Source organism: Phaethon lepturus, unplaced genomic scaffold (assembly GCF_000687285.1).
Source record: "Phaethon lepturus isolate BGI_N335 unplaced genomic scaffold, ASM68728v1 scaffold16036, whole genome shotgun sequence".
Lineage (NCBI taxonomy): Eukaryota > Metazoa > Chordata > Aves > Phaethontiformes > Phaethontidae > Phaethon > Phaethon lepturus.
The window spans coordinates 573-15,134 of NW_010544306.1; the positions used below are offsets into that span (position 1 = coordinate 573).

At 35.0% G+C, this 14,562-nt stretch overlaps 1 protein-coding gene across 1 annotated transcript in view; it reads right to left on the reverse strand.

Annotated features, from left to right (window-relative positions):
* Positions 1-995: 995 nt before the first annotated feature.
* Positions 996-14,562, reverse strand: part of LOC104621996 (insulin-degrading enzyme) — a gene marked incomplete at its 3' end in the record, with an annotated part of 31,031 nt that continues 17,464 nt past the window's right edge. Inside the window, exons 7-12 of the mRNA XM_010288643.1 lie at positions 14,282-14,384; positions 13,169-13,291; positions 10,636-10,718; positions 6,086-6,230; positions 3,146-3,256; positions 996-1,116 (exon numbers count right to left, since the gene is read on the reverse strand). Coding sequence (XP_010286945.1) covers positions 996-1,116; positions 3,146-3,256; positions 6,086-6,230; positions 10,636-10,718; positions 13,169-13,291; positions 14,282-14,384 — 686 coding nt within the window. The remainder of the gene's footprint in view (positions 1,117-3,145; positions 3,257-6,085; positions 6,231-10,635; positions 10,719-13,168; positions 13,292-14,281; positions 14,385-14,562) is intronic.

A 14,562-nucleotide genomic window follows, 5' to 3' on the forward strand; every position in this document is an offset into this window, starting at 1 on the left:
AAAAAGGAATGACCTACATATAGCTGAACCCACTGCCATGAAAATCAGCGTTAGTTTTGTCATTGCCTTCACAGGCAGCACTGGCACCACTGCTAATCTCAGAGATACCGGCAATCATTCAAGAAACTATACAACTAAACATTTATATTTCGTGGAACAAGCCTCTAGAAAAAACACAGACCTCTGTGCAGCTGGCTCAGGGCATCTATGGATTCTATCTCAATAAAGCAGTTTTCAGCATCACAACTTCAAACAGTATCGTAGGTGTCAGACTTTGACAACTATGAATGTGTATCCTGAATCCACCCCCTCAAATAAACACAAAAGCCAGATATTCCTCTTGAAAAGAATGTCTCAGTGTATTCCAAGAAGATACTACAAGATATTTTGCAAACTGTCCCAGTAACGGCCTTTTTTTGTAACACAGTAAGATACAAGTAGGGAAGAATTCTTCAGCTATTACTAAAATGAATTAAGTTTCTTTAGTTTGAAATTTCTTCTTCCTCCAGATATAGTGGGGCGCCTGCTCTTTGTTAAAAGCCACAGTGTTCTTTATTATCGTTATTATCTATAGAAATTATATCTTTTTTTCTTTATTATCTACAGAAACAGGAGTTACGATTCCCTGGTAATGGCAAAAACAAAATAGTATGCACATTGGGAAGTACAATGCAGATACACTCCAATGTGTCTGCAAGATGTCAACTACAGCCAAATGCTTTTAGCAGTGTTGGTTAAGCACTGGATTCACCATATCAAGGCTCACGCCCATAAAGCCATTCAGGTTTTGCCATTTGAGGCCTTTTGCCTGATACTTTCTAGAAACTGGAGGAAAGTGCAGAGGCATCGACATCGACCGGCACTGGCTCAGGTCTGGCACTGCAGAGGCTTCACTTGGGTAATGGGCAGAGTTCAAAATAGGTACCTTCATTAGTTTGGTAACAAGACGTTTTCCATAAGAAAAAAAAAAAAGTTTCAAACTGGCAGAACATTACCATCTAGAGCTTCTTTTAATTCATCTTTGGTCCAAGCAACTTCTGTCATCAGGAGTCGGAGATAATACATTGCATGCTGGTGAGGCTGTTCAGCCCTGAAGTTGTTAAGCGATCTCATGTACTAAAACAAAATAATTAAGTTCAAATTGTAGAACTCTATTTCTAAACATAAAATATTAAGTCTGTACTCTCAACTTTGTGTACCATCAAAAAGACACATTTCAAATGTCAAGAACATTCTCTCTCTTAGACCTGTTAAAAAATAGTGTTAAATCACCTTAGTAGTAAATGTGGGCTTCTGAGCCTATGGATTAAGCAGTAACCATTAAGATAGTTGAAATGAGCACAAAATCAAACTTCTCCATAAAATTAATGACTGGAAATTAAATTATTGCAGTTAGACCTAAATAAGTATTTAGATCAAGTTGCTCTACTCAGGAAAGATGCATTCTATGATGACTGTCAGGGGGTCGGATAGGGGAATATTGCTAATAGAAAATGTATTTTTCTCCCAGTTGCTTCCCTGGGCTCATCTGGTTAGAAAAATACAGGAGCATCTGGGAAAATCTTTGCATTTTTCTGCCTGGAGAAAGGAGGTATGAGAGAAGAATCAGTGAGCTTCTCCAAAGAAACTCCCTTCTAGTCCTGCTGCATCTTTACAAAATAAGCAAAACCTTTTTCCTCTACCCGAAGAACTGTAAAGTTCAGACTAATAGTTTTGACAAGCTGAGATAATTTCCAGCACAGGAAGCATTTCAGAGCACATGAGTGAGAAACAGTGAGCATGAAATTGCTGAGGACTCATCCTTCTATCTGTTCCAACCAGAAGCTGGCATCTCCCTTATCTGTTAGGTGTAGGCATGAGGGGAAGAACTGTAATCTCCCCATCTGATTTGACTTTTTTGTATTTTGTCCTTGTTTTACATACACAAAAGGCCTACGTAACAAAGTCTATAAAACATTAAAATATGCATAATACAGAGACAAAGTTCAAGCAAACTGTAAAGACAATCAGGGAAACATGTTAAACTAAAAGAAAATAATCCAAACCAGATCATTCAGACTTGTAGGTTGTGGTTTTTTACTTTGACATTTGTCACAACCAGTTAAAACTTTCCAGACAATTTATGTATCTTGGGTACACACAGCCCTAAATAAAATGCTGTTATAATAAATTCACCTCATGTTTGATGTCCACCTGCTTAGAATTTCCTACTAAATGGTAATGATGGCCATGATGTCTGTCTAGGCCAATCACTTGTTCAAAAATCACTAGCAGCAAAGGATTAAAGACAGACCATTGTAAGCATGGAGTGATCTTCCCTGCAGCCCTAGCTCTCTCGTTTACTGCAAACTATTTGCAAGCTTTCTGGGCCAGAAGTCAGCCTGTTCCCCAACACCCGTCTAATCCTTGTGCACTCATTTGTACCTCCACAACAACTCACTGCTGTGAGTGCCAACATCTAATTTGCTCATTTCCTTTGTTTTACCTCTGTCTTGCCCTAAAGAAAGTACATGAAGAACAATTATGTACCTAGTTTGCTTAGGAAATGTAATCACCGTTCGTAATTTTACCTCAGGAGCTAAAATAATCTTACCTATATTCCATATATATAGATCAGTCATTAAATTTAGGCAGTCAGACTTCCAGAAGTCAGTATGTACTTAACCAGCTGGTTGCTTTTGCACCAAAGGATCTTGGCCCAGGAGCAGAGCTCCTCTTCACATATGGGAGAAGAAATGTTGCAAATCTTTTCAACACTTCCCTTCTCCCTTCATCCATTTTCCCCTGCTTTTATGGCTAGACCCCATTGCAGCCTTTCCAAATTGTAAAATGGGACATGAAGTTAAGATCCCTGCCCCCCACCCAAGATTCCTACTCCTGTCAAATCAAGTTGCAACCCCTTGATCAATCATAAGAAAGATTGAGTGAAAGAAGATTCCAGGGCCAGTTAATTTTAAAGGAAGAACGTAATATAAACACTCCAGGGAACTCATGGCCACAAAAAGGACAAAAGAAAAAAAGCTTCTGCAGTCCCAATGAGGAAGAATTTCACTCTGTATTTCCATGGACAATCAGCCCTCAGATTTCATTTCAAGTAAATGCATTCAATTTTACATTACTCCAAAATGTTTCTCATGTAGCTTACCGCTTCCTTGATAATTTCAAATCTTTTTTCATCAATCTCAAAAGTAGCCATTTTCTCAATGATCTTCTTGAGCAAGATATGCTGCTTGTCATTATAACCTTTTACAGAAAGCTATGGAAAAAGCGCATAATTTGCTTTAAATGTGGAAGATAAAAAATAAAACAATTACTAAGTCTTGTATAATTCAATGAACAATACACTTTTCAACACTTACTCTAAATTCAACAACTCTAAATTAACTCGTTCTGAAATAAAAATAACTAACTTGTTAATATAATATTGCGTATTTCCCCAGGAGTTATGAATGCAGAGAATTAATTTAATTTCATGTTGATGTAAAACAATTGTACTGAGAATACAGATTTTTCACGATTACAAGTATTGAGACCAGTCAGTAAACTGTACATTTGGAGGACTGAAATGATTTTACTATAGGTTTCTCACTTCAGTAATGAAATTTAGATTCACAGCCTTCTTAAATATTCTCTACAATTTACTTTTAACCTTTTTTTCATGTTGTATCTTGTTGCTCAAAAAACTATTTTACATAAATTGAAGCACTACTACAAGAAAACGTGTACTGTCAACAACAGCACAATTTATAACCAGGATGGTGCTGGGCTGAAAGACCAAGGTAGTTAGTCTACAATCGTCACGAGGTATTGATCTGATCATATGCATTTTACGCATTTTTTTGAAAGTACACATGAAGTAAACTTGTTCATTTAAAAAAAAATATATGGAAACTTAAAAATTACTATATGATTACATCAAGGTACAGAATGCTCATCTGCTCATCTAGTGAAAAAAGGCATTAGAAGGCCCTGGGGCGGGGGGAGGGGGAACATAAAAATTTGGTATCTGGACACAGGAATTTAATTGGATTTTTGCAGTTTAATTATTAAAACAAAATTTTGGTACACAAACCAACATACAGGTGAATTCCTGCTTTCCAAAGAACTTTTTTTCCTATAGTTTCTGAAACCGAACCATATTTCGAACCATATCCAAACCATGAATTTGAAGAAAAAGCTTTCATATATGTCTTTATGACAAAGGCCGATATCCTAATTTGTGTAAGAACCCAAACTGTTGAACAGTCACCCTGGGTGATTGTTTTCAGTGTAGCATCTGTCCTTGCTTAAAGTATCAACGTTGTACAGTTACACCTATTGACTATAAAACTTCTTACAATATAGAAAAGAATATTGGAAGTTTCCATATATCAAAATAGAGTAAACTGATTTTAATACACAAAAATATAATCTTTACAGTAGAAGAATATAAAGACCCTACACAAAAAAACCTACTATTTAAAACAACTCTAACCTTCTAAAGTGTGACTAAATATGAAGAAAATAACACACACACACACTCTCCATTTTTTGTTTTTCTTTTTTTTTTTTCCTAAAAGGAATTAACTCTGACCATGGAAACATCAGCAAGCTTTGAAACTGAGAACAGATAACCATGTTTGCAGTAAGTTAGGTAAATGCTACCAGGGAATGAGATTTGCATTGAATAAAAAAAAGTAATTGCAGCTCATTCTGTCATATAGAAAATGTAAAGACAATATACAGTACATTCTCTAACTAAGATGCTTCGGCAAGTAATACTTCTACAGGAAATTTCAAAACACACTTTGGTATAAAAAGATGGTTAATAAAAGCTTTTAACAGAACTTCAAAAGAGACTATTAAAATTGCCTATCATAAATCTCACAGGAGAAGCTAAGTAAGAAATAACCATTTACTATAATACAGGTATTTATCAAGTAAGTATTATCAGCACGTTAAACAGATTATAGAACACATGATAAAGACAAACACTAAGAAAAAGCCATAAATATCCAGCATTGCATTCTAATGAACGCATGCACAATCCCATTTCCACAGCTCACTACAGCAGAATTAGAGAATTATAACAAAATCTGTAAAGTTGAGATTCATTCAACAGAAAAGTTAATCTTATTATACAGAAACCAGCAATAGTACTTTCAAGATTACCATGCAAGCAAGTAAAAATGTGAACCAGAATGCAACAAGTGCACTGCACACATGTTCACAAGACACTGCAATCTTAAACAGGTCACTCAGTACTGATTAAAATACACTGTTTTGCTTTGCCTTTAATTCATGAGATAGATGCAAGGAAAAAAACCATTAACCATCTCATTTAGAAATGCAGAATTCAAATGTTTTCTCCAAGCTCAACAACTCCCAAGCTGTTTCATTTCCTCCTGCGTTTTTTTCTTACTTACAAGTATTGCATTCATTCCTGATGCAATGCCATAGATCAAACCTGAGAGGCGTGCTGCATATGTATACTCTTTTAAATCATCCTTCAATAACCTGATAAACAGGTATGTCATGTTGCAATGGAGAGGATCAGCATAAATGTAGCGACTAACAAAAAGAAAAACAAAAGAAATGCTTTGATACCTCAAGCAGTGACAAAGTAATGGATGAAGAAACATGACTGAAGAGTATGTATATGCAGCCTCATGATCAGTAGTTCTTGAACAGGAAAGCTGAAATGTACCATTTATTTAACAGCATGAAAAGGGGGTCTTCTACCCCATCAGTCAGAAGGTTTTTAGTAGATATCTGACAAACTGAAATAAATATGTAAGCTTGGATTAGGGTTGCTTTTTTTTTTTTAAATGGAGGAAGAAGTCTTACAACTAATTAATTTCATGAATGATATAAAAATAAAGAAGAAAATTTGCTTAAATATGAATGGAAAGATTGTTGAAGACTTTGAACAAAATTAAACTTAAAATTCAAATTAAAGAAAGAATGGTTAATAACCAAGATCAAAAGGAGTAACAGCCTTAGACCCATTTTTTAAATAAAAGTCCTTCCATCAAATCAATATAAAAATGTTGATGAGTGGAAGTAGTTTTAAGGCTCTAAGCTTTTCCTTGATTTGGGTACTTACATACATCCCATAGATGGTATTTTGGAGATCATAGTTCAAGCCAGCTAGTTCTGCTGCATATGCATACTCGTTGAGGGAGTCTTTGAGTAGTTCAAGGTACAAATAGGCCATGTTACAATGCAAGGGATCCACGTAAGCAAATGGGCTGGAAGAAAATGTTGAAAGTAAAATATGCAGTTTAAAACTATTTCTCAGTTTCTTTTGGCCTTTTAAGTTTGATCTGAAGGAAACCATATTTACTGCGAGTATGCTGATGGATCCCATTATGAAGGATTCCTATTTTGAAGCCAAATATGAACATACCTGAAAATAATTATTTAGCTTGCTTATGGTTTGAGCAATGCCTAAATATATTAAAGATTACAGAGATATTCTCTTATTTGTGGTCATAAATCAAGACATGTTGTACTTACTTTGGTGCACAGTCAGAATTCACCAGGAGTAAAATAAGCTAAATACACCCTGAATAAGCAACATAATTTAATAGACTGAAATGAAAACCCACATACTGAACGTTAATTTAATTAATACTTACACATTATCAGAAACAAAGTAGTTTCTATTACACAAATTAAGAGATTAGCAATTTGTGGTATGAAAAACCACGCAGTACATGCTAAGCTCAGCTCAGGAAAGAAGTTTGGCATATTCATTTTCATACCACCATAATTTTTTATGTTATCTTTTCCATGGCAACAACTATACAAGCTCTACTGTTGTATTAGAAGCATCTCATCACATACAACACTGTCGCAATTTTCTCAAAAAAAGAAATGCAACTCAAAGACTCAAGCCATGTTTCAGCTGCACTAATTGTTAAATATCTGTGTATTTTAAAGATTTGCAAAGTCAAGATTTATATAAGGCTTGAATTTATTTCTCAAGCTTCTGAAGTGCATTTAAATTCATTATCAATTTCACAGAAATAATCTGCAGTATCTAAAACTATATGGACATGGCTTACAATTTGAAACCACTCCATTTGCATTTATTTTTCCTAAGCAGGCACTAACAGTCATATTCAGAGACATGTTGTTATATATGTTTATGCCTACATAGCATGGCATTTCATAGTGTAAACTAACGTTAATGTAGTAAAACAAAGATCACGTTGCCACAACACACATGCTGATAACTTTAAAATATATTGCAAAAGTATTTTTAAGAAGGTTCCTAGTAGTTTTTATGAAGGCCTTGACTTCTCCTTCCTGTTAGATTAAGGAAAGAAACTCTGGGAAGAGATTTTAAAAATAACTAAATAAATGAAAATCTATTAGAGAAGCAGAGCCTGCTGTACTCTGAAATCTTACCCCAAGATATGCTTTTTTACCGTCACGGGGTTCATTGTTCTGGACTTGGACTTATGTAACTTAAGCAAACAGGTCAGTAAAAACAAAACAAAACAAAACAAAAAAACCACACAACACCCAAACAAAAACCCCAAACCTCTGCTATTTACGTTTCTCCCTACAATAAGAATTTCCACAAACTGAGCAATTTCAATATGCCCTGTGATGCAAATCCAATTAATATTGAATTTTTTAATTAAGACTGAATTCAAAGCAAGATGTAGGTCAACCCTATGTTACCTTAAATTTTCCTCCAAACTCATTATATTCTTTTCCATTTTGATACTGGAATGGAGACTTAAATCAGCTTGAGTGATTACTATGTCCGTATCAGTTACAACTTCTGTCTACTCATTTAGCTGGCAAAGTCCAACAGGGAGTTTTGAAAATAATGAAGACTACTAAATCATTAATGCTCAAGTGAAAAATAACAGAAAACAATTATTATAACACTGTTCTCTGAGTTGCCTTCTATTACTGAGAACTTTGTAAATAAATGCCTATTTCTAATTTACCTTTTTTTGATTGGACTTGAGGAAGCAGAACAACTCAATCACTGATAGCATATCTGAAAAATCTTAAAGTCTAGTCTTTTCCCCTTTGAAGCAGAGCTGTAAGTGACATAGCTGGATTGGATTATCTCATGAGCAACTCAAGTTGCTTGAAATATTTTTTAAACTGCAGGATAGCAAGTATACAGTTAAAAATAATTATTATTGTATTTTTAACATCATCTCTCTAAACCTCGGGAAACTTGAAGAGCAGAGTTTATAACTACCTTTACGAAGTTTTCAAAACAACAGCACATTACATTGTTATTTTGTTTCCTTTTAAAAAAGGATACTTGTTGAGTTCTTAAGTCATAATTCATACAAAAGCAAAAGCTTATCACCATCATTTAGGCTGGGTGATAAGTCCCATATCAAGGTTTTTTACTGCGGTGTTTCTCTAATGCAAGTTCTGTGCCATGTAAGGATTTTCAGTTTCGGAACAAAGCAACTTCAAAAGGTTCATATATTCAGATTGTTCCTACTGGATTTGTATGTTTGAGGGAGAAAAGACCCTCATCAACTTCCTCTAAATTCATCTACACAGCAGTTGCTGCTCTAACACCTGGGTCAGGAATTCTTCAGTGATTTGTGATGATCAGGGCTGCAGGCTGAACAAATCCCCCTAGTTTTTTCTATCTTACTGACGCAGTATGTAGTGTGAACAAATTCTTGTAATCTGCTACACGGCAGCATAGCCATCATATTCTGATGTAGAACTGAGGCTAAAACTTTTTATGAAAACCCATGTTATTAAGATGGCTTTATTCAATTCACTTGGCCACAACAGCTATGGGTAATTGCATCACGTCTCATGAATAAACACTATATATTTTACCATTTCCTCCAATAACCATCAGCATGACCAGCCTCAAAAGAGATATTCACTATGAATCCTTCTTAAGTATCAAAATCAGACAAACCTGCTTACAACTTCTTTTGGAGACGATGTACCCAATATTGTAATACTCTCCTCACATCCATTCATATACAATTACCATCCTATTTTTAAAGAAAAGGAAAGAACCCTTGCCCCCAACCCTAAAAATAAAGCCACCTTTCCACCTGTAACCGTTCCTAGGAGGAAAGAGGCAAATCATTCCATTACATTAGTCAGCAAAGGTCAAGTACTCCTAGCTTTTCAAAAGGGATCACTGAGGTGAGTACAAATCTATCTGAGAAAGACCAGGACCACATACCTAGTGAAGACGTTCCTGCTCGCTGCAGGAGGGTTGGACTAGATCTTTAAAGGTCCCTTCCAACGCAAACTGTTCTATGATACTGTGCATATGTGCGCGTACTTGTATCTTTATGCGCTCTACATAAAATTATTATCTTTTAATCGTTCACAAACTGGTATAGAGATTGGGTCCCTTATAGTTCATTTGGAATCTATTTAAAAAAAACACACACAGCTGTGTAACATAAACTCAAGTCACCATCAATAAAATCTTATTGTGGATTTTTGGTCAAGCATAGTACAATGGGAAGCCAACAGGTATTGCAATCGTTGTTCTCTAAGTAAGAGACAGGCAGTTACCATTTTGATCTTCCACTTCCTGTCACATCAATGTGGAAACACTTGTAATGTTTGGCCTGCGGTTTCAAAACGCAGAATGAAACAGGAAATGCCCAGGCAACCTATTTTCCCCAACTAGTACCAACACCAGTACCAAAATCTGACACTGTCTGAAAAAAGCCTCTCTCTGAAATTCTGACAAGAAAGATTTCAAGTGGCCACTCAAGACAAGAACTCAACAGTGCATCTATGAGCATCTATCAGAGCCCATATAATAGCCTTTCCAGCACTATCACAGAATCATTCAATTAGGCCAAAGGAGAAGAGTTCCTGAAATTATTTTCACCTTCAGTAGACCAGCACAGAACTGGCTGCACTCTAAAGACAGCAAAAATTTTTTTTTTTTTGTTAATTCTAAAGTTAGAAATTATTACTTGAAAGGAACACTAAGAAGGTACATAATTGTCACGTTTACTTAAAAGCTAATTTCCCGGTGACGAAAGTAATGCAAGACCAGAATATAACATTACAGAAATTTATCATGCATCTTGAGGTGAGAATCACACATTCATTGATAATACAGACAGTGATCTAGAAAAAAAATAAAAATATCAGTAGTTGGTATCAGTTAAATAAAATCCCACAATTTTAAGCACTTAGAATTTTATACTGGCTTGCATTATGCAAATTAAAACAAAATTTCAACCTAAACCCATTATCAGAATAGCCTTCTATAAAGAATACACTGTCTTTAAAATAGTTGCGATTTAGTCATTAATTAAAAAAATACACACCCATTTTTAAAGAGGTATATTGCAATATGTAGTATGTGCTATTGGCAGGAATATTTCAGGTATAACAAATAAAACATCGAAGAAAATTTATTTTTAAAATATTTTTAGATAAATTTTTCCTGTTAATACAGATAGAGCGCCTCAAACTGCTTGCTGCTCAACTACTGCATAACTTACATGAGCCTCCCTGCTACCTGTATCTTATTGCACATTCCCAAGTAAGGACAAACATTTTAAAGCCTCAATACATGCAGGAAAGTTTTTGCCACAGAAAAGCAGATTCCCAACAAACAAGAAACTTTTGTAGAGCAATTTGTGTGATATACTTAACTTTCCATACCTGAAAAACTCAAAGTTGAGACAAGCTTTTGGCAAAAAAAATTTGTCATCTTGCTTGAACCATAGTTTGCTCATAGCAGTGTCCTGTGTCAAGAAAAGAGGTTAAGTCACCTAACTTTTAACTGTAATATATTACACTATTTTAAAAAAAAGTCTCTTCACCACTTCAAATCTCAGTTTAGTGTTGTCCCCTTGAATACAGATTTTTGCTATATACATTTGTGTATACATCCATCTATCTTTACTGAGACTCTCTCTTTACTGTATGTCACTTTATCATGCAGTTAAATGGCTACAGCATTGTGAATGAGCTTATGATTAAAATGGGAACTAAATTTTCTAGGGCAGGAATGATCAAAGAAAAATAGAAAGTTCGCTTCACACAATTCCCTGCTAAACCATGCTGGCATTAAAGATGTACCATTACGGGGACAGCACTACAGCAGCGTATAGTTAAATGTTTTAGATTAAGAATATAATTATGTATTTAAGACTTTTAGTAAAAAATATTAATGTATGTTACTTTAAAATAACATTGGTAACAAAAAACACATATGCATTTAGAAAAAGTAGTAAAACTGGTGGGAAATCAGTTAAAGTATCTGTCATGTAATTTTTTTAGAATTACCTCCCAGTACAGGAAAGAATCTAAACAACCGCTCCTATTGCTTTTTCTCCCACAAAAGCTGTGAAATAGATGCTCGCTCTCTGTTTCAACTCTAGTTAACTTTATCCCCCAACGCCTATTCTTTAAATTGCTATACATATTAAGAGAGAAATTTTAAATGTAAAATTATTTCTCCTCATATTTTTGAGCAGATGTTCTTTGCTTCTCCGAGATCTGGCATGGTACTTTCCTTCTTTTTGTGTAAAAGAAATAAGTCTCATTTCTTACAGCACACCTTCCTCTACATAATACTCATATTGTCTTTTTAGACAAATTACAGCTTCTCTCCACGACAACAAAATTTTTATTCTGTTAGATTGCTACTATGCAGCTTAGAATACACCTTACATCAGGGACAGAATGATAAACAGTAGAGTCTGTCTGTAGTATTGGAGACCTGATCCAATAGCTAGAAATCGCTACCTGCAGTCCATAGTAACAATTTGGCCCTCAGGTCAAAGCCCATATCCTAACTGCCCTCTTTCCTGAGGGTTTTTCAGGGCAAGATGTGCCATTACAACAGAGGTGACCTAATGACATGCTGCCAGTGGAAATGGCCATCCTGTTCCTGCACTTATGTTCCTGTCTCTCCCTTTCTCCACAACGCTGGTCCAGTCCACAGTAAGATTGCTTAGGCATATAAAACAGCAGGAAAATTGCTTTTTTTTTGTAATCTCTGCTGATTTAGTTCTTGCAGTGTTTTGCTGTGGGGTCAGACGAATGCCAAGGCTCACAAAAGGAAAATGGCACAAGCATGCAGCTGGGGAGAAAATGAGAGGTGCAGGCAAAATAAATAATGTCTATTTCATCAAGTACAGAAGATTAAAAACATCTTCCCTCAGAAAACATATTTTAAAGGGAAAGGAAAAACTAAAACCAAATACATTTCTAAAGCAACGATGCCTTAAAGCAAAGCTTTTGTGTGCATCAATTGCTTAGTTGCTACAGAGACACCAGGACCATCAAGTTTCTGTAGCAAACCAATTAGTGTTACTTAACAGAGCCATAGTATTTGTCCCTGCTGAGGTTTAGGGTTTCAGTTCAGGATGAACATAAACATATGCTCAAAGTCTTCCTCTGTTAATAATAGTGCTTCAAGTATATACCTAAAATGCCCTGTGCAGAACAAATATATATTCCTGAAGGATGTCTTTGCACTAAAGTAGACCTGTATTAATCTAGTGTGCAAAAAGTATTCCTGAATTGAATATCCAAGCTGAAGCACAACATGTAATTGCAGAATACTTTCCCTATTTATCTTCCAACCAAGCCTAGAACAAAAGATGAGCATTAGCAAAGACAACTATGCTTTAGCAGTGAGAAGTAATTTTTAGTAAATTTTAGGTACTCAGAAAAACTGAGATTTGCTAAACATATTGAGGTCATTAAATGATGCTTCCAGGAGACTGGAGAGTGATGTTTATTTACATCTCTCTCTCCTTCTCTCTTTTTCCATGCAATCGCAAGCTTTTCTCATACATATATAGTTACCAAAGAATAGCCCTGTCTACACTCTCAAATTACTGAACACTGTTACAAAAAAAAAAAATCAAAATCCTAGAGTGGCAGTCACCCTTCTACTGACTAAACAGTTTTAATACGATTTCTATCAGTTGTTAACACACTTTCAAAAAAGAGAGTTCAAGCTGTTAGTAGATTCATTTTCACAGGAACCCAAATAGTCATAATCCAAAATTTAGCAAGAATGAACTTTGTACTCTCTTTCTAGCAATATCTTTAAGTTTTGTACTTTCTTGTTTATTATACTTGGGAATATGACATGATCTGTATTTTAAAAACACACAGGAATTAACTGCTAAGTTCCCAGAAGAATAGCTAGCAAACAGAACAAATACAGATAGCTTACCTTGACAAGGGCAGGGTACTGTGTCGCATCTTTTTCCAATGGCAAAATCTCAAAGTTAGTAGGAATGAACTCATTCTTCATTGGAAGCTTGAATTTCCCATTCAGGTCAGCATTTTGCCATTTCTAGATAAATAGGAGAAATAATGAGGTGAAGTAGAATTTCTGCTTAATTAGTGGATATATACTTATTTATTCTGTGCTGTAACAGAAGACTTAAAAATGCGTTCCGCTAGCTTATATGTAAATACTATTAAGATTACAGAGAAAGAGAGAAGTATCTGGGAAATCCAGTTGGAGTAGTCTATCAGAAGGATGAAATGCTCTTAGAAGTAAAGACAAAATTTCTACTGAAAAATTTACAGTGGACTGGAAAGCATAGGTGGTTCTATGTTTCATCTGTCATGCTACTGTGAACTCTAAATGAAGTTGTTTAACTAAATACATAAGTGAGAATTCTAATCAAGAACATACGTAAGGGACAATCTAAAGGAAGTGAAGTGTTCCTATGCAATATCTGTTCAAAACGTGCTTGGCAGGTCCAATATAGCTCTAGGATGTATTTTACAGACATCTCTTCTCAAAAGAATAGATCAATAACCAGGTTCAGTAAGAAATCGCCCACCTCCATTGCTGGAGTTTTTCTTTGTAGAAGCTCACTTAATTGGCAATATATATTCATTTTCTAGGTTGCAAAAATCAATTTCAGAAACACAATTACATACAGCAGTTGTAAAAAGATTACTTTCTTTACACACAATAGTTCATTAACATTTAATAGACACTTGTAAGTTTTAAAAAGTTAATGCTTGCATTTTTAAGTAGCCACTACATATTATGGATCTTCTATAACAAAAATGATCTAACATTCCCTGTACTTACCATGGTTTAAAATCATTAAAATGTATCTGTCCTATGTAATAAATATTTGAAATCTGAAGACTAACATAAGATCCTTACTTCTCATAATAGTAACAGACTCAATTGTACAATTTTCATGCTATGTAGACCAGCAGATTTAAGTTCTCCCCTCAACTAAACGGAAAATTAGACCAAAAAAATTTACCACCGTCTTTCACTTGCAGATCTTAGAATATATTAAAAGTTTTAACATGCCTTAATAACTTCATCAGAAATTGCTTCTTGCTTGTACTGTGTTCCATACCAGTCTTCTGTTCGATCAGTTTTTCCTTCAAAAGACTTGGAAACAATTGCAACCCTGAAAACAAAGAGAAACCACTTTGACATGAATATGCCTGAGAAAAGACTATGAGAAATTATGCAGAGCACTATTTCTGTTCCACCACTAGAATGCATTTATTTCTGGAAATGGTCCCTGGACAATTACAAGTACATATGGATAGTGAGTATACATATACCGAACTATGCATTAAGGT